Source organism: Aythya fuligula, chromosome 1 (assembly GCF_009819795.1).
Source record: "Aythya fuligula isolate bAytFul2 chromosome 1, bAytFul2.pri, whole genome shotgun sequence".
Classification (NCBI taxonomy): domain Eukaryota; kingdom Metazoa; phylum Chordata; class Aves; order Anseriformes; family Anatidae; genus Aythya; species Aythya fuligula.
Window position 1 is genome coordinate 175118579 of NC_045559.1, and position 19713 is coordinate 175138291.

The following is a 19713-nucleotide window of genomic DNA, read 5'->3' on the forward strand; positions in this document are numbered from 1 at the left end:
AGTAGTAATGTGAACCAAAGGTCTTTGCCAAGTGCTGAGCTTCACAGACAAACCAAAGCTAGTGTTTACCTTAGGGGAAAGAATTAAATGTTTTCTTTGTTTGCCACGAGTTGCGTTGGGTTAACTAATGCTGATGTGACTTCTCAAGCCAGGATTTCACCAGAAGTGCAGCTCCTCTCTCCCCACTGCCTCTGCGGATCAGTTTGGAGAGAGCAGTTTGTTGCTGGCCCTCGAGTGTAATAAGAGCCAGTTGAAACAAATGTGATACTTAGAAAGTCGCTGTTTAATTTTGCACCGTGCTGTCATTTGATATCCTTAGTGTGTGTCTAAACCAAATGTTTTCTCTTGTGTACAAAAATGCAGCCTTGTATGAGAATTAGGGCAGACCCCGGTGTTCCAGGGCATCTGTTCTGCAGAGATAGCTCTCCCTTCTGCCCTATCTCCCTGCAAAATCTTCTGCCTTTGGAATTTGCCATAGGAATCCTCCAGGTATTAGCACAGTTCTGCTCCTCATCTGCTAATCCTTCCTTGGGCTGCACTGACTTTTTGCAAAGGAACGTTCCTGTTTCAGAGGAGCAGCGTTTTGTTTTCTCACTAATCCGTTTTCTGTCCCTCAGCCTGTTTTTATCCGCTCACATGTTGTTGTTTTTTTGCAAGCACCTTGAGTTAGGGCCACATCCTTGGCTTTATTTTAAGTCGCTTCACTGCACTGTCTTTGTTTCCTTGCATCACCTTTCACCAGTCTTGTCTTTTGGAAGGAGAGCTTTGCAGCCTGTCTCCGCTGTGTGCATTTCGACAGGAGGCCCGCCTGAAGTTGACGATGCTTTTAGAAGCACCTACATTGCATAGGCTAAAAGGGAAGCTGATTTTTCCTTGGCATGTAATTCAGCGTGACAGGAGCTGTGCAGGGAGCACCTGCTCAGTTCAACCCAGGTTATAGAGTAATCTTTGTTCCGATTTGGGCCAAGCCAAATTTTAACCCTGCACCTGGGAATTTGTAGAATGAAATGCAGACCTTCCCAATGGAGCAAATGCTTGTTGTAGTTTGACCCTCATAGACTCATTTGGTGCTGCTGCACCATTCAAACCAAATACTCGGACTGGGAGGATGGGAGGATGAGTCTTGACATGGATCTGAATTAAATTCACTACCTGGGCATCTATAAAAGCATTTCTCCTTCCCCTCCCTGAAAATAATGTAATTCCAGTGCACATTTTGGCACCTCAGAAAGGGAGCAAAAACCCATTTAATGCTGCCTGGCCTCCTTGGTTTGCTTTTTTGAGTCGTGCCTCCCCCTCCTCGTACTTTTTCATTATTACTGGGGTCTTCCTCAAGCCGTCTCCCTCCAGTAGTCCTAACTATGCACATCTCCATCTCACCGCTGTGTGTACACCTTTCCCTCATCCCCGCTGAGCTCTCCAGAAGGTTTGGTCTTTTCCTGCGCAGGCCACCATGTCTCCACCTCCCAGCCTCGGCAGGATGATCGCCTCGTGCCCTGGAGAAGCACAGCCCCAGCTATTTTGGCTGGTTGTGCTCTTTTGGTTTTCTGGTTTATTTTCCTGAAAGATTTCATTGCATTCCTCACGGAGGGCTCACGGCCCTTAACTCCTTGCACTTACTGCTTCAAAAGCTGTCCGTGTCCCTTCGGCTGGCCGCTGCTGCAGCCCTTTGGTTGTGTCAGCCCCATCTTCTCGGCCTCTTGTGTCCACCTCTCGGGTCCTCTTACCTTCTGCCTGCTCCTTAACGTGGGGATGGTGTTAGCCGTTTGCGTGAGGAATGAGGCTAGCTTTGTGAAATGTTTGGGGATAGAGCTCGAATAAAAGTTTCTGTACAAAATAAATAAATAAAAATGTTGCAAGTAACCTGAAAGAGGCTAAATTTGCTCAAGAGGATTCCTGGGGAACGTCAGCAAGCACAGGTTTGGTTTTAGCTGTGCACGTAGAAGCAGACTGTGTTACAAACCAGCAGGCAGCATCACGCAGCCCCCGTGCTAGAGACTGGGTTTGGATCCCTTGCTTGACCGAGGGTGCAGCGAGGAAGGAACCGTGGGGCTGTTCACAAGCATTTGTTTTACTCTGAGTGTTGTCTGCAAAACCAAACAGCTGCTTTCCCAAACAATTTCTCAGTTGCAAGGGCAGAGTACAGCAAGCTCTTGAAGTGGAGTTCATGTGAAAATACCAAATAAAGCTCTCATTTGAACCATCTCTCTTGCTGCTGTTCATGTACTCAAGGGGTTTTGGATTACCTGAGAGAATTACGGGTGCAGATTGTGTTAAAAGTGGGGCCTGGGGTAAATATAAACCCAAACAGGTATGTTAATATGGAAGGGCTTGTTAAAAGAAGTGTTTTTTTTTCAGTTTGTGGTCACCGATGTAGGGCCTGGGTGCTTTCCAGTAGCGTGTTAAAGAGTTGCTGGAAATTGCTTTTTTTCAGTGCACCAATTATAAGTAACAAACGACCTGGGTTAAAATTGTTAATTTTAAAATTCCTAACAGAACAGAGCCCAGGTTTGCCGTGGTTACTGTTTAGCAGCACTCAGACTGTGTCTGAATAGGTAAACTTCAGACGGAAACAGATGGTTACTCGGTAGCCTTCCTATTCCTTGGTCTTAGAATGAGAAGGAATTAAAGACGTGCATTTCCCACCTTTCATAAGTGTCTGCAAATTATTCAGTAACACTGCTTTTACTGAAAAAAAATATTATAATCTTACTGTCAATGTGATCATTTGGCAACTTTTTTATTCTTACAGAAAGCAAAAAAAACCTACGCAGCTTTACAAAGCAGCTAGAATAAGGTCAGGTAAGATCTGGGCAAACAGGCTATGAAATACCTTCTACTGCTAACAGTGTTAGGTTATTCCTTCCTTTTAACTAAATGATAATAAACAGCCCTCTCTGTCAAAGGAATAAATTCATTTCTAGTGCCAGGATTTCTGAGGCGTTCCCCGGTGCATTCCATTGATGATTAATTGGAAGTAATCAAGATAAGACACTGGTGCTGTTCTGCTTAAATAGCGGGTAAAAATCCATTTTTCCACTGTCATAAAGCCCCATGTGTTTCTTTGTATAATGTTTTATTTATTCTACAAATATGATTAATAGCATATCTATACATAGTATTATGTTTTAATAGCCCTACCTTTCATCTGGTTTAGAAACATGCTACAAAGGAAGAGTTGTCCTAGGACCAAGAGGAAAGTCATAAAGATAGGAGGTAGGGGTACCAGGGAGAGGCAGGATCGGAGCGATAAAATAGATGTTTTACTGAGACACAGCCCCTGAGCATACGAGCTCTTTGGTTGAAGGGAGCATTTCTGGCTGATCCATCTCCCCCAACATCTCCCGTGCGGTTCTCCAAACACAGCAGTGGACACGCTCTGCTTGCAAACGCAATAACTTGCGTTTCATGGCCAGAGCAAAGAGGTGATGCTATTTATGTAGCTGGTGCTGGAGGTCTCAAGTGCCTGAATGGCAGCTGGTTTTGGAAAGGGATGTTTGAAACAGAACCCCAGGCATGGGGCAGCAAGTGGGAACTATCGGCATTTTCATTTGAAAACTTCTGCTTTTTTCCTTATCATTTTGACAGCTGCTACGTTTAAAGGTAAAGATGTTTTCCAGATATCCAAGTGGAACCTACGTTAGCAATGCCAAATCAAGCTCAAAAAGTAAAAAACAAACCAAAACGGATCTTCAGCTGATGCCGTGTATTTGTGAATCGTTCACACCCATCTGCCACGAAGAGTTTCAAAGCAGCAGTCAGTTCTTACAGCTCCTGATTTAAGGTAAAGCTGTAGGAAAAGGTGGTAAAGCCTGATGTATAAATCCACGCTCAGGGACTAGGGGAACTAGAGAAGATGCCTTTGCTGCTTTGGCATTGCCCCTTCGTGTTTTGTCTAACAGAAACAGGTGAATTGTACAAGAGCCTGACCGGAAACAACCTCGTTTCTTAACCTAATGAGAATATGTAATCATATAACAAATAGTAATGTTAGCACAGCCGTTGTTCCCATGCAGCGTTATTTTGGGGAGTAAAACTGAAATATTTCTTGCTCCAGAAAAGGTAATTTATTTATATTATGCTAGCAGACAAAAACAAACAGGCAGGAAAATGAAGGCCTTGCCTTAACAATCTTACACTGAAAAAATGCCAAAACAACAGCAAAAATAGCACCTAGGCTGCAGAGGGGAGGATAACCTTCGGAGCCTATAGAACCTATATGACTTATGCTTCCTTGTAGGTGAGGGGTGGATCAAGGCCCATATACATGGTTCAGTACAGCTCACAGGCTTGTACGTGCAGAAATACCTTATTAATTGCTCATCTTTGGGTGTGTAAGCAATGCAGGTGAGGTACTTCTGCCATTTATCTCAGCAGCTTTTACATCCCGCAGAAAAGACCGGGGTGCAAACCTTGTAGAGTAGTGTATGGTTTCAGATATCCTATAAGCTCATCCTATAAACCTATCCTACTGGAACAGCCTAGGAGAAAAGGTTTAGCCGCTGGATTTCAATGCCTCCACTGGGGACATCAAAAACGTGATTTTAGAGGGGAGCTCCCTTCTGCTTTCCCCTTCCTCTGAGCACAAACCCAGCACCACCAAAGAGAGGCTGCAGAAAATGAAGGAGTTTCTAAGATCGTTCAACATATATAATAAAACAAATCTTTCTGCACCATGAAAGTGAGCTAAAGGGGCACGTTAATTGGCTCACCACGTAAACTTTCCTCCTGCAGCTAATCCCATCAGTTAGCACCGGTCTGTCAGCACTGCATAGGTGCCAGCTGAGCTGCCTGCCTTCCTGCGGGTATTTTTCACTCAGCTGCTCACTGCAATGCCAGCGTTCAAATGTGCAGATGACTCTAAATCATGGGACACTAGGCTTACTGATTGATTTACACAGCTATCAATTAAAAAATAAAAAAATAAACCTTTTGTAATTGAGTGTTGGAAGCAAGTCAAGAATTCTCACACCCCCAAGAATTGAAGAATAGTTCCATAACTGAGAAACCGAGTACTTTTCCTGCTTTCTTCCTGTCTGAATAAAGTTAAATTTATATATTTTAATATATATATATTTATATAGTTGCTATTCTGTCCAAATAAAGTTTAAACTGATGTTTAACTACACAGTTTAGGATTCAGTATTGAAATAATTTGTTTTCTTAAAACAACTGCTATTTTCTCAGTCCTGTATCATTCATGATTAGGAAATAAACATGCAGACAAAAACCAGCCACGATGCGCAATTTAAATCGTGACAATTCATGGACTCTTCACATTCACGAGAAAGTGCAGAGCAGTTCCATAGCACGGTTTGGGAAGAGCAGGATAAAGAGCAAACGCATCAATCTAGCAAGTCAGCCCAGCCCAGCAGTGCCCTTGCCTATTTCTGTGTAATGTTAAACATCCGAGTGCTCCTCACTCTCTGCTTCTGACTGCTGCCTGCCTACGCACAAGTGCGTGTAAGTGTATTGCACAATATGTGCCTAGGGGAAAACATGAACACGAGTCCTATTAAAGCTGCGTGCTCTGCAGCTATCTGGCTTGCCCTCAGAGACACGCACACATTCCCGAAGAAGACATCAAGGCAGAAGCTGAATTCCAGACCTACCTCATTTGCTAAAATCCATCTACACTGTCAGCTCATTTTCTGTCAAGGAGGAGGATGCTGCCTGTTATCTGTGCTAAACTCCTTCCAGAACCTCGTCAACTCAACGTGAAACTGGAACAGGTACTTTCACACTCCACCACAGCACGTGGTCCAGACCCAGCCTCAGCTGACCCAGGAAGGCTGACAGGTACAGCTCTCAGGATCCTGGCCTCTCGTCCAAGATTGCTCCCTTTCCTTTTCTATATTTGCTGTAAATAAATAATGTTTCATAATACAGAGTTATTTAGAAAGGACTACATTTAGGAAGTTCACTCTGTCAGCGGATAAAAACAATAAAAATAAGCATTACTCCGATTCTAGACTAAGTGAGGGGAGCTTGGGATCTTTCACCTAGACAGGAACATCTCCCATCCCCAGAACAAACAGTACTCAAAGCCTGTTCTTTTCTGCTAGGGAAACTGTAGTAAAGTCAACCCATTAAGTTCATTTGTGCCAATATATATATTAAAAAAGAGTAATAGCACACATTGAAAAAGAGGCATAGATTTTAATCAGTCATCTAACACATGTCCATTTTATTTTGCTACTGAACGCATTTCTGCTTTAACTCTATACAATGTCTTCAGCAGCCTCCTCCTTCCACAGACTGTAAATTTTCTAGATACTCAGTGAGAGCCTCCATCTCTGCAAACTCCAGTAGCCTGTTTATCAGCTTATCCAGTTCTTCTTTCCCACTTAGAATTTCCTATGAAAAAACAACAGCAGACAAAAGCATTACTGAGCATTCATCAGTGTTATTCCGAAATAGTGACTACGCAGAAGAGGAGCTCTGGGAATGCCCTCTGCCTGGCGTCTTATTGTAGCACTTCCACTTGCCCAGCTTCATGACTCCCCTGTGTGAGAGCACCATGGTGCACTGGGACTTCGTGTGAAGGCACACTGGCAACAACAGAAGAGGTGTTGGTGCCTTCTTGCTGTGCTTTCGCATAACCTAAGCATTTACATAAAAAAATCATGCAGCAAGAACAATTAGGAGTAGAAGGACCCAATTTAAATATTTTTTTCATGCCAAGAACAAATTCTTTTTTTTTTTTTTTTTTTTTTTACAAGCAAAGCTTAACTCACTTCTGTTAGACAGTTTATAGTTCCAATTTTACTCAAAAAAAAAAAGTACGTGAAAAGCTAGACTAACAAAACTAATATTTATACAGTTGTGGAACTTCTTACCATTCTCTTCCATCCGGATACCTCTATAGCTCTTCCCTACCCCATTAAATATGAACTTAAGAATGGTTCATATGTCCTGTGTTCTCATTCAGCATGTCCTATGTTCTCTGAAGTAACCCTGGACATCTGTGGGTACAGGTTAAAAGTGCTGCTCCTTAGGCAACAGCAATTACAGTAAACTGGATGCCTAAGACAACTTAATACAGGGTCATCCGAAATTTTGTCCTAAAGTTCAGAGCATTGCCCATAAATTTATTAGACAAAAATGCACTATTAGGTATTTGTTTAAATACCTGTTAACAAAGCAATAAGATTGAAACGTTATGTAGAAATTTATTCAGAAGTAAACCATCAGGTAATCTTGCAATAGAAGTATTCAGCTTCAGTTGCTATTATCTGTGGCTTTCAAGGTAAACAAGGTTGTTGTTTTTTCTTTATTCACTCTAGCATTAAAAGGAGGATTAAGCTGATTGGCTGACTTAACTTACAAAAAGTCTGTCTTGTCAGGTTTTTCTTTTGGCTACAGTAAGCTTCAAGAATCTTGTTTCACTTGCCCAGTTTGGTGAAGGGACTCACAAAGTTCACTAAGGGGCACTCCATGCTTGATCTTTTTTTCATATAGTAGGAGAAAAAGACACAGAGAACTAGGTCAGCTACATACTTCCTGTGTAAGTCATCTTTAACACTACCCTACATCACTGAGGCAGAAGAGTGTGAGCTTCTTGAATCTATCACATTCCATCAGAGAACAACGGGCCACGTGATTTCCACATATATTTTAAATTGTTTTCACAAGGTTACATTTTTCCTCACAAGATACAGATAAGTCTAAGTTTTAAAGCCCCGATAAGCAACCATCACCTTGATATTGCGTGCATCATGCGCGATCCTGTGGTCGGTGACTCTGTCCTGGGTGAAGTTGTAAGTACGAATTCTCTCTGACTGGGCTCTTGTTCCCAACTGTAGCAATAAAAATATATATATTGCATTTTTTTTAAATTAAAAAGCACTCTACAACAGCATAGCCAGAATAAACACAAATTGATCAGCCAGTTCCACCTACCAGCCTAGTAGTCACTGATTTAGGATATATTTTTAAAACATTGTGGAATTACTAAACTGTATTATTTGCTATTCCGTATCAGACCAAGTTTTAACATCCTGCAGTACACCACTTCTGTCCTAGCTGTGTAGCTGTAAGAATGACACCAGTCACGTAAGGCAAAAGGTGTGCCTACACATGGCAGCAGTTCAAAAATGTCACGTGGTATTTTGGGTTTTGAGGGGGTTGTGTTCCCACCAAAGATAACGAGTAGGCACCATTAATAACAGCCAACGTTTACTACACAGAGGGGTGGCAAAGCAGTTCCACTAACATCTGGCTGTCAGAAATCAACACCCAAAGAGTAAATTGAGAGTACGGAGAGGAGTCCTCTAGTGGTAATGTGCAGGAGCGCAAACAAAAAAAAGCTTTAAAGCTTTTAAAGCTAAAAGCTTTATTGAAATGCTTTATTGAAATGGAGAATTACACAATAAAAACTGCTCAGGGAGATGAGTACCTGCTTCGGTTTTGTTTGGAAAATTCTACCCGCACCCACATTTATATTTCAAACCAAGGAATTTATTCGATATATTCTGAATTATTAGGAAAGGTAATTTACTTTCACCTGATTTTCTGTAGTATGTAAATATATAATAAACGTAAATCTACAGTCCTTCATGCAGCTTTGAAAACTCTCAAGCTGAAGTTATTAACAAAAGATAAATGGCTCACTGATTACAACTGAGTTAATAATCTGCAGGAACAATACATTTAAATGCAATCTGAAATTAGTGATTAAGTAGCTGGAAACTTTGGAGCACCGAAGAATTCTGTTATTGTGAAGTATTTTCATTCTTTTTGATTATCGTTGAAGTTTGCACCGCAAACAGCAAAATACTCAAGGAATGGGAAAAGAATGTTAGCACACTTAAGAGAAAAGTACACTTTGCAGCTTAACTTGAGGTAAGTCTTTTACGGAAATCTTTCTTTCTCTTAAAGGCTACCTAAAAAATAGCAAATCAACTTTTATGTAACTGCAAATTGGTGGGCTTGTTTATATACTCATTTATCTCAAAAGCTCTGTATGATCTGGTCAAATATGTTTTAGGAACAGGTTAAAATACAACTCCAAGAACTCACAGAATCACAGAATTTCTAGGTTGGAAGAGACCTCAAGATCATCGAGTCCAACCTCTGACCTAACGCTAGCAGTCCCCACTAAACCATATCCCTAAGCTCTACATCTAAACGTCTTTTGAAGACTTCCAGGGATGGTGACTCCACCACTTCCCTGGGCAGCCTGTTCCAGTGCCTCACAACCCTTTCAGTGAAGAAGTTCTTCCTAACATCTAACCTAAAACTCCCCTGGCTCAACTTAAGCCCATTCCCCCTCGTCCTGTCACCAGGCACGTGGGAGAACAGGCCAACCCCCACCTCGCTACAGCCTCCCTTGAGGTACCTAAAAAGAGCGATAAGGTCGCCCCTGAGCCTCCTCTTCTCCAGGCTGAACAAGCCCAGCTCCCTCAGCCGCTCCTCGTAGGACTTGTTCTCCAGGCCCCTCACCAGCTTCGTCGCTGGTGAGGGGCCTGGAGAACAAGCACTCCAAGAACTTCTGATCCCCATTTTCACAGAGAATAACTCTGTACTACTGCTCTGATTGTGTAACTGTAGCCTTAAGAGGGGAATTCAGTTCACAGTGTTCAGCGAGTTCGGATCATTCAGAGAGCTCCAGCTGCAGTCTTACGATTCCCTTCTCTCCAGCTACAGTCGATGGCTCTTTTTCATTACCTGAGAAATCTACATTAGGGTTGAACCAGGAGAAGATAAAATCAGAGCTCCAGTTTTAAAGCACTTACCACTTTAACACACAAGATTCTCCTTTGTAAGCACACCCGGCCAGACACACACACTCACGTGCTCTGTCATTGCCACTCAAAGAGATCGGAAACAAATCTACAACGCGGCACCTTTTCCAAGTTCCAGCAATCACATTTCCTCACCTGCAGTTTTCTGGCACTCTGCTCTTGACTTAGTTGTTTTTCAATGATCTGCTGGTACAGCTTAGCCCTCAGCATCTGCAGAGCTATTTCCTTGTTCTTCAGCTGTGATCGCTCCTGCTGGCACTCTACTACCAGTCCTTTACAGAAGAATTCAAGAGAGCACAGATCAAAAGCCCATTATAACAAAGAACAAGCAAGCTAAATTAATTCTAACACATTTGGTGATTGAAACCTTCTGCAGTGCTGGTTTGTAGGGCCTTTCAGCTGTAGGGTAAAAAGTCATTTTAACACACTGCCCAAAACCTTAAGTAACTTTTTAAATCCTTCACAGTTGTACCAGGAGCTTCTTTGTTTGATGCTACAGAACGGGTAGTGGTATTGTAAAATTTCATGAAGCAAACAAGTTTCTGACGTTGCCTCCAGAAAACAGATTTTCTCCAGCTAGCTATCGTGTGTTAAAAATGTAATTTGCAGAGTACACAGAAGCACGTTGAGAAAAAACAAAATGCAGGATTTGAAAGTCTTAGTCTGCATAAGCTCTTGGAGGCTGGAAAGTTCATTATTCTAGCAAAAAAAGGTGTCAAAGTCATACTGGAGAGTCATAAACTGAATTATGAATAACAAATAAAGATCTTCACAAGAAAACTAGTATTTTTACTTTACATTATATTTCTGAAATAAAAAGGCGTACACAAAACAGCTGTTTTCAGGTTGCTCCTGGAATTTCTTGTGCATTAAGAGATTCTGCATCTGGATGGATACAAACCCACTGAATTTCAGTACAAACAAATCCTAACCAAGACAGAGTGGTTCAGTGTATACAGTAACTTCCCATCAGTGTGTGCTTTCTTTCCTATTCAACATCTAACAGCATTAACTAGCACCCAATGAAAATCTTCAACCCTCCTTTTTCTCTCAGTCTTGTAATTACACAGTTTGCAGCAAGGCTGCCAATGACCATTACTCCCGAAGCAGTCAGCACGAATTATTTACATCTCCCATCCCATCCCTGTCACCCTCCATTTGTTCTTTCATCCTTCAAAGACAGTGTATTCATTAAGCAATCCATCTGAGGACAAAACTGGCGTAACAGCAACACGTCGACCATTGTTCCACTAACACACATTCCTTTTCTCACTTGTTTCCTCGCTAAAAGGTGGGCAGAACGAGAAAGGGATACTGTCTTTTTTGATACAAGGCCCAACCTGGCAAACTCACTGTAAGAGATGATTTGCAGGATCATGAGCTTTCAGTTCAGGATAAAGCTTTAGGGTGATTAGAAGGAAATGCAGCCAGACTCACCTGTGGGAAGGTGCACGATTCTCACGGCGCTGTCAGTTTTGTTAACGTGTTGCCCTCCTGCTCCTTTGGACCTGAACGTGTCTACACGCAGATCTCTGGGATCCACTTTAACGTCAACCTAGAATCAAAGAAAATTACTACTTTCTGCTCCTGCTAAAATATTTTGAAGATCTTTTCAAGGATACACAGTATTAAAAAAAAAAAAAAAAAAAAAAAAAAAACACTTCTCCAAAACCTGTTCTTTTATAACTGTTCCTAAGTAACAGCTATAATTATTATACTTAAAACACCCTAACAGCAAGTATCTCTGCAAAGCAACTCTTTAAGTACTCTACTTATTTTTTCCATCTCTCACTCCAGGTCCTTCAGAAAACAAGGTATGTCTGTGCGGGAAACAAACTACAATCAGCAACTTTTTGTAAAACCACCAGCTTTGGCAGGGAGACCAAGAAACAAGCAAATCATCCAAATTATTTCTAAGTAGCAGCTCAAGGATCTTGTTCACCGAGTCAAGCCTGAATGATTTTTGCAAGGGTGTTTAAAAACATCTTAGGAAAAGGTGGGTGTACCCAGATCCAGGCAAGGACTGCAGCACTGGATGTACGAGCCCGTGACCTGGACCAAGTTTGAGCTCAGTGGATAGGAAAAGAACATTCTGACCTAATCAACGTTGCGAGGAAAGTGTTACAGGGAAGCAGAACTTGCAGGGAAACTTCAAGATTTGTTTTTGATTATCTTCAGCGTAAATTGCTGGTTTAAGTGAGAACGGCTGGTATCAGTGAAAACTCAAAGACTTACCCACACGCTCATTCAAATTCAGAGCATACGGCCCTGGATTTAACAGGGAACGACACCAATAATTTAAATGAACCAAAAAAGAATTAAGGGACTTGCTGAAACTTATTACTATGCAACACTGAATATTTTCTTGGACATATTCCCCGTCTTAATATAAGACATAATTTAAAATTGGCTTAGTGCTAACGAGCCAGATCTGTGAGCACTGGGGCCGGAACAGTCACCGAACTGATCAGCGATCTACTTGCCACTTCAGGCGATAGCAAATATCTGGGAAGTTGCTTCTAGTGAGCTGTTTAAATATGTAAGGTACACAGGAGGAGCAGGGATACCTCTTGCTGCCTCGATCAGCAGTTAGTTTACCTCCTCTGGCTGCGGGAGGACAATGACCGACATTGTCCCAGTGTGAATGCGCTGCATTCTCGACGACAGGCCCGTCTCGGGGATTCGCTGGACCCGATGCGTCCCTCCTTCGTATTTCAGATGCCTGTAGACATCATCTCCCGAAATATGAGCGGCCGCGTGATGCAGCCCACCTGGAGAGGCAAGCACCGTGTGACAAACAGCGCAGAGAAACCCGGCTTTTAATTTAGCTGTCTTGGTGGAGTGCCTGAAGAGCTTCGGTACCTATCTCAGCTGGAGTGTAGTTGAGAACGTCAAAGGTCCAACGTTTGTAGTCTGCATAGTTCTGGTACATCTCAAACATCTCCTTGGTGAACTGCTGGCAGATGTCACCTAAAAAAATAAAGGCAGTTCGTTATATGGCAGCCACCAGTTTTTAGATTGAGCTGCCACCGTAATCGTGGTCATTAGACAGATTTAATGCTCCTCTTTAGAGAGTATTACTTTATACCATTAAAGTATAAAAGTGCATTCAGAATAACCCATAAGAGCCTTAAAAATTTGGAGGGAGGTTTGGAGTAATCTTTACTGCGGAGATTTTGCTGACCTCCAGTTGTTCTGCCAGCTGTCACTTCCAATATAACATGACTTTTATCATATTTTTCCTTTGGCACTAGGAGCTGGAAAAGCTGAAAAGAGAAGAAAAAAAAAAAAAAGAGAGAAAAGAAAAAAGAATGTCACTGTCTCTTTCATGACTCTGTATTTCCTTTTAATCCAGTTTACAGCCAGCCTTCACAAAGGCCATGGCTTGAGCCCACCTGACAGGAAAAATAGCTGATCCCACTCGTCCCAGCCCCAGCTACCCATGAACACCAAGTTACTAGCTATAACTCAGCTGGTTTTCACACAAACATTGATCTTATTTTTCAGAAGGTCCCATTTCCCGTTTTCTCAATGTGAACACGGAAGTGAGACCAAACACAGAACCTTCCCCTGAATCTGTTGAACTTCTCTGCTTATAATTAACGTCCCCACTGACGGGGTGCTGTCAGCTGAAGAGGAAATGAAAGATTGAAAGTTGCAATCAGAAACCTTTTCAAGAATGTAGGCTCTGCTGTCACACACAGTTATGAGGATGCCACGCCACGTCTCAATAGCACAGCCAGAGCTTTATATCCCCTTCAGCACCTCCAGACAGACAAGCAAGCAAGCAAAACTGACTAAAATAATAAGCTTCCAAGATGCATTTGCCAGAAGCTTACTAATTAATGTTGCCATGCCTTTTCAGGGAAAAGTAAGAAGCTGGACTTCTGTTTCATTACATGCAAGTGTCATAGTCGATGGGTAAGATCCCAAAGGAAGATTTTTTTGGTATCTTTATTTACAAAGCTGTGTAACTTTACCTTGGGCTCACCTTTCTGCACAGCGTGTTGATTTTTTTATCGAGGGTTTCCTTCTCTTCCAAGGCAAGCTCCAGAAGTTGTTTCTCATCTCTGCTGTCTAGCTCTAAATTCCAACGATAGGAACAGATATTAGCCAGTCTCCCTTACCTTAGAGCAAACTGTAGCACAGCTGACAAAAGACACACACTACAGCACATAAAAGCTCGCAGCGCAAGCAGTTCCACTTTGCCAGCATGAAATATCAAAAAAGGGCAGCCCAACCCCGGATGCATATTGCTAACTCAACGATTGTATTTTTCAGGGGTGTTGGAAGGAGTAGCAGATATTTTACCTCTGAAGCTCTGGGTTATGGCTCAAAGTCTGCATCAGATACTAGTCCCAGCTGATGCTTATGTGGCACAGACTGACAGTCCAGGTGTAAATCCAAACACAGATTTGACAAAATACATCAAAAGCACGCCTGGAGACAGAAAGTGCCTCAGTTTCCCATATTACAATTCCTCATGAAGTAAAAATGTCAGTTTCTAGACTTGCCCAGAAACAGACCTATACTCAGTGATTTGCAGACAACTCATTAAGGTGAGCATAAAACATGTAAGTATAATGATAATAACGAGGTTTCTAACCCTCTGTCCCCTGCTAATCAAGCGATCAGTGAGATGTGAGAGTTGTGGATTCAGGCCACCAGGATGTGGATGACCTCGCTTCAATTCCTGGCTTTGCTTAAGGAGATTCCCTTCCCCTCTGCTCAGCAAGTGTGAGTCAAGGGGAAAAAAATGACAACGCCAAAACAGGGAGCACCCTCTCCTTTCCATTTAAATTCTCTCTGTTCTACCAGCTGAGAAGTGGCTCTGTCACCTCATCAGAAGGTAAACCTTCTAAAAGAAGGTTTTATCAGTATTTTAGTATTAGTATTTTATTTATAGAGGTTTACACACCTCAAGAAAAGAGCAGACAGATGTAGGACTTGGGGCTCTTCCTCTCTGCATGTCTGGAGCCTTGTTCTTGTTCTCCTGTCCACAGCAGCAGCCTTAAGAACTAAATGGGCTGGGAAGTTGGGCCAGCTGGACAAGGACAGCAGCAGCTCCTCTATATCATGGTTTCTAATTTATATTCCATGTGGGTATTTTTTCTTTAAATAAATGATGGCAGATCAACAGCTGAGCCTGATGTCATAAATTGTAAATTTCCTTACCAGTTTATTACAACTCCAACCAAAAGACAGTACTGAATGAAAAGCTTCTAGCTGGCTCAAAAAACATCCTCGTGGATTAGTTAGATAAACTAAATATTGTCAGCAGAGATGGAAGCAGGCTCTGGGGGTGACCTACCAGCCTGAGGTTGAAATGATCGGCATCCCATCCCTACCTCCCTGCAAAGCTGGCCTTTAAAAAGTCACTTCATCTGCCTTCTCATGTGCCTCACCAGGGACAGACTGGGCAATAATATTTTCCTGCTTCATTGAGTGCTGCAGAGATACAATCCTACAGTAATTGTGAGGAATTTAGGTATGACAGAGCAGAGGATCAGTTATGGAGCTAAAAACAACACAAAGCACAGTCAGCCGAAGGGGCCATCTGTGTTTTAGCTCAGCCACACGACACAGACTGCGTACAGACTAATTGGGCTCCATTTAAGTAACTTCTTGGCTGTAATTTTCTTTCATTCATTTGGTTTTTCTTCCTTTCAACTCTAATTCACTCCATTCATCTGTATCATAATTTATGGAATTAGCAAAATTCTTCATTACATTTACTTGATGCGAAAATAGCCTTGCTCAGTTGGAGTTTTCCACTTTTTTAAATACTTTGTCATTCTTCCAAGTATATTTCTTTTTCAGGTATCAATTTTTGTCCCTCATCTTCACTCCTTTTCCTCTTTATCCACTGAAGAGGAGTGAAAGGGGTGGAGATTAAAATACTGTCTCTTATCTTAGTATCTCTGGGGGTAGCAGAATGGTCCACATTTTTCTTTTCTACTGAACACACTGCTTCACATTTCCAACTTTTTTTTTTTTTGTCAAAATTTGTACCACTGCTTATTTTGTAAATTCTCCCCATACTTTCTTTTTCCTGAATGGTATCAAAACCAATGTCAATATTTTTTTTTCCTGTTTTTTTTTTTTTTTTACCCCAACCTTTACTGTAGAATAGTTTTGAGAAGCAGCAGCTTCTTAGATAACCATCAATTTGTATTCTTTGTAGGACTCCTCAAATATCTTCAAAGACATTAACTCCTGCTGCTTATGTTGGAAGCTGAATTCAGGGCCTGAAGATGAAAGTTCACAGGATTTGCTTAATAAGCATCAATGCACTGGCTGGTTGGAATCCCATTTTAAATGACACAGGTGAAGTCTGTGTCTATCAAATATGCTTGACGTGAAGGTTTTTTCCCATTCAGTTCATACTGTCTGTTCTATCAAAAAAAGAACTTCAAAAAAAATATTTCCAAACTATTTCTGCTAGACGCAGCCCTCAGAGTTCAGATGGTTCCTACCTTCCCAAGTTGGCTGTATTAAGACCTCAAACCAAAGAGAGATGAGGTAAAAATAAAAGGAAATGGATGAAAGCAAGAAAGCTCCCAGGAACGGACATGACTAGAGAGTGTTCCAGGGCTGCCTTAACTTATTTAAAGGCTTTCCTTGAAGGCCAGGCAATTAAGTTCATCACAAGCAAAGCCACTCTTTTGCAATGACTAAGAGGATGTCCTCTCCTTACCTCTGCACATGGTTTCTAACTCCTGAACTTCTCTTTCAGCCTCTTTGATTTCCTGAAACGCAGTTACAACGCGGGACAGATCAGCACGTCTTCTCCTCAGGGTTCGTTGCTCAAAGTCATTCTTTGAGTCAGCATCGAGCAGATGACTGACCTCCTGGTATTCTTTGCTTAGAGTCTCCAGGTACTTCTGCACAGCCTCGTGCTTCCACAACGCTCGGGAATCCTGATGCTTTTTCCTAAGCCGACCATTGCACGAGAGAGTCAATCTAGCTGGGTCCAGCAAAGATTTTGGCCTCCCAAATCCGCAGCTGTGCAGCCCCATCACATAACCTATCTTCTTCGCAACAGAAGGAAGAGGGGAACTGTGAAGCTGACTGTGACAGTAGCAACTGGAAAGCAAGCTCTTGAAAAGCCAGACACTTTGGAGAGGTTTCATCTTGTTCCTTACTCTTCCAATGCCTGAAATGAGAAGTAGATGATATACGGTTGTCAATATACAATATAAAATTGTCTAGAAAGCGTTTTCTTAAAAAAAAAAATAAAAATAAAAATAAAAAATCCAACCTGTATCAGGCCCAGATCCTGTTCTTGATTACACCAACACAAATTTAGTCACCATGGACAAAATTATTCCTGTTTCAATCCCAGTGTGAGCTAGAAATTCTTACCAGCACCATTGTACTAGCTGAGAGTTGGCAAAAGTATCTTCTGTCACCTCCTCAAACAGTTTGTTTCTGCTGTGAGGATCTGCTCTAGGTGCTGCTTTACAGACAACAGCTTTGTTTGCTATACATCTCACTGGAAAAACCCAACTATTTCATGCCTTACTGGCAAAACAAAAATGTTGCTGTGAGAAGACAAAGCTATACTGAAAGTACACAACTGTATAGAGAGAACAGAACGTATAAAATGTGCAGAATTTTGTGCAAAACCATAGCTACTGCCATTACAGGATATAACTTTGGAAGGTGGGAAATAGTGATATTGGGGTGACCTTGCAAAAGTCTAGTCAGTGGGACTGCAATATGTGAAAATCCGTATGAAGAAATTATTCATCTCTGTATGTATTATGTCAAAGATGGGAGCAGAGCTTTATGTTCCCTGTGTACTCCTTCCCGTGCTACTCTCCCATGTAAGTGACACAAATATCCTCTATCAAAAAAGCGAGTAGGAAGCTGGTACTCTGAAATCCCATCCCTCTATTTTTCATAGACCTGGTGTTGTTTTGCAGGACACAGGATCACTGCTGCTCCAGGAAAGATCTTTTTTTCTTCATTGTGCATCATCACATCACAAACCAGGCAATGAATTATTATTGTGTTCTAAAAATTGGTGTGCAAGGATCTACCAAGAGGACTGCATTTAAATCTTTATTGTCCTAGGACTACACACACACAAAAAGTTTAACAAATATTTCCTTAATATTTCTGCCTTGACCACAGCCCTCTGTGCCTACCAACTTCTACAGAACAAGTTGATTCTGAGAATCCAGCCCATGAAACTTTTACAACAGGATCTCCTTGAAAGAGCACGTTGCAGTTTCCCAAATCCGATAATTTTTTACTTATTACTGACAAGAGCTTCTGTACGCCTTCAGGGGTTTTATGAACAAATTACCCCAACATTAAGTACTCAGCTCACCACTTTTCCCTACCTACTTACCCATTTGTCCTATAACAAAGGAACAGCAACACACAGTAAAAACAGAGGCATTGTTTTTCCAATAAAAACCCCAAATGTCTGTTTTATTGCCTAGGGGAACTGGAAGAGCTGGAGAGGGAGGAAAGAGCCTTTATTCTACTTCTGCACCTTCCCCAAGCTGGCAGGCACTACCAAACTCACTGCAGCTATTTTAAGGACTGCTTTAATTTACAGAAAGCCAACAATAGCCCTCGTGGATTGTTCCAGTGACTAAAACCAGCTGTAGCAGAGGCATCAGGCTTCCTTCACCAGGAACAAGGCAGAAGGCCCGAGTTGTCTGCACTCCTGGACTTAGTTCCTCGAGGGCATGTGCTGGAATTAATTCCCAAAGGCCTGATTTTGCTGATGGCAGTGGAGTTGTTCCTACTTATTCCAAGTCACCACGCTCATCATCACCCAGCCAGGTGGTAAACGACATTAATGGAGTTAACTGGTGGAGTTAAAAATCAATATATTCAAATCACTAATTCATAATATAGCTCTGCCTCAGCTGTCAGAAGTAAAATCCTTGTTTTTAAATGCCTGAACACCTAAAAAATTGCACGACTCCAACCTTTGAGAAAGAAATTTCAGAATAATTTTGTTTTGTTATTGAAAGAATAAAGCTATCTCCTCCTCCGAGAGATGCTGTCGCACTGCTTTTGTGCAGAAATAAGCCCACATAAAACTTTTTCAGAGCACCGTACGGTACCTACCAGCTGCTTCTCAAACTAGTTTTTAGTAACTTCTTCTAATGAGACAAAATTATCCTGTGGGCAGCACAAACACATCAGAAATCAGAACTGGCATGCCAAAACAACAAGTGTAATTGTCTCATTACAAGCACAAAAAGCCCAGCACAGCCCCAGCCGAGCAGCAGCTATCGACACGACTGTTTCGGGAGCTTTAAGAAGCCACTTTTAATAATCAAAGCGCCCTCAGCTCCATGCAAATGCATTTGTAGAGCTGAGTATGAATATTGACAGGTACGGCAGCAGCAGAAGAGCCTCAGAGACACGTTTCCAAGGCCTCAGGGGCCCACGGTGGCGTTGAGGACCCCTCTGCCCCCCCAAAAAGCCAGGCGCAAGCCCCCTTACCCAGCGCAGGATTTGTGCGCTCCCCAACTCACCGTCCGCAAGGACAGGCAGCAGGCAGACCCGGCCTCAGCGCACGAGGGCATTGCGGAGGGGAAGGAAAGCGGAAAAAACTCTCGCTCCCAGCATGCCTGCTCCGAAACACAGCTCCCAGAGGGCAGCAGCCTGCCTTGGCCGCCTCTCCTCCGGCCCACGGCATCGCGGGATTTGGGAGCGCAGCTTTGCCAGCATCGCTTTAGCAACTCGGCGAGGGCACGCTGGTGTCTCTTTGCCTCGTGAAATACCAGCCCCCAGATTAAAGAAAGAAAAAAAAACAGACCTTAAAAACATGCCTGTATTTTCGTTTTCGGTATCTTCTTCACAGTTGCGTGGTAACGCGCTCTGATTTGAGCAAACGCTGGCTGGAGCGGCGAGCACAAGGAACGGGGAGGGCTCTGCTCCCCGGCTCTGGGCTCTTACATAAAGTGGGCTTTTCCGTGCCTTTTCCCAAAACACG

The 19713-nt window shown here is 42.4% G+C and overlaps 1 protein-coding gene across 1 annotated transcript; it reads right to left on the reverse strand.

The window, feature by feature from the left end:
* Positions 1 to 5970: 5970 nt before the first annotated feature.
* MTRF1 (mitochondrial translation release factor 1) lies at positions 5971 to 19333 on the reverse strand. The gene is made up of 10 exons (XM_032196495.1): positions 19253 to 19333; positions 16444 to 16902; positions 13738 to 13829; positions 12931 to 13012; positions 12609 to 12716; positions 12345 to 12517; positions 11184 to 11301; positions 9882 to 10018; positions 7701 to 7799; positions 5971 to 6357 (listed from the first exon to the last, which is right to left on the reverse strand). The coding sequence occupies exons 2-10, from the start codon at positions 16877 to 16879 to the stop codon at positions 6235 to 6237; spliced, it is 1368 nt and encodes a 455-aa protein (XP_032052386.1). The 5' UTR covers positions 16880 to 16902; positions 19253 to 19333; the 3' UTR covers positions 5971 to 6234.
* Positions 19334 to 19713: the final 380 nt, after the last annotated feature.

What these genes read in the sequence shown, in the direction of transcription:
- MTRF1 (XM_032196495.1), bottom strand. Translation starts at nt 16,879, where the DNA reads ATGAAACCTCTCCAAAGTGTCTGGCTTTTCAAGAGCTTGCTTTCCAGT. An exon ending in TCAACACGCTGTGCAGAAAG is followed by an intron (nt 13,013 to 13,737) that starts GTGAGCCCAAGG and finishes TTCTCTTTTCAG; the next exon opens with CTTTTCCAGCTCCTAGTGCC. An exon ending in AGAGTGCCAGAAAACTGCAG is followed by an intron (nt 7,800 to 9,881) that starts GTGAGGAAATGT and finishes TTATTGCTACAG; the next exon opens with TTGGGAACAAGAGCCCAGTC.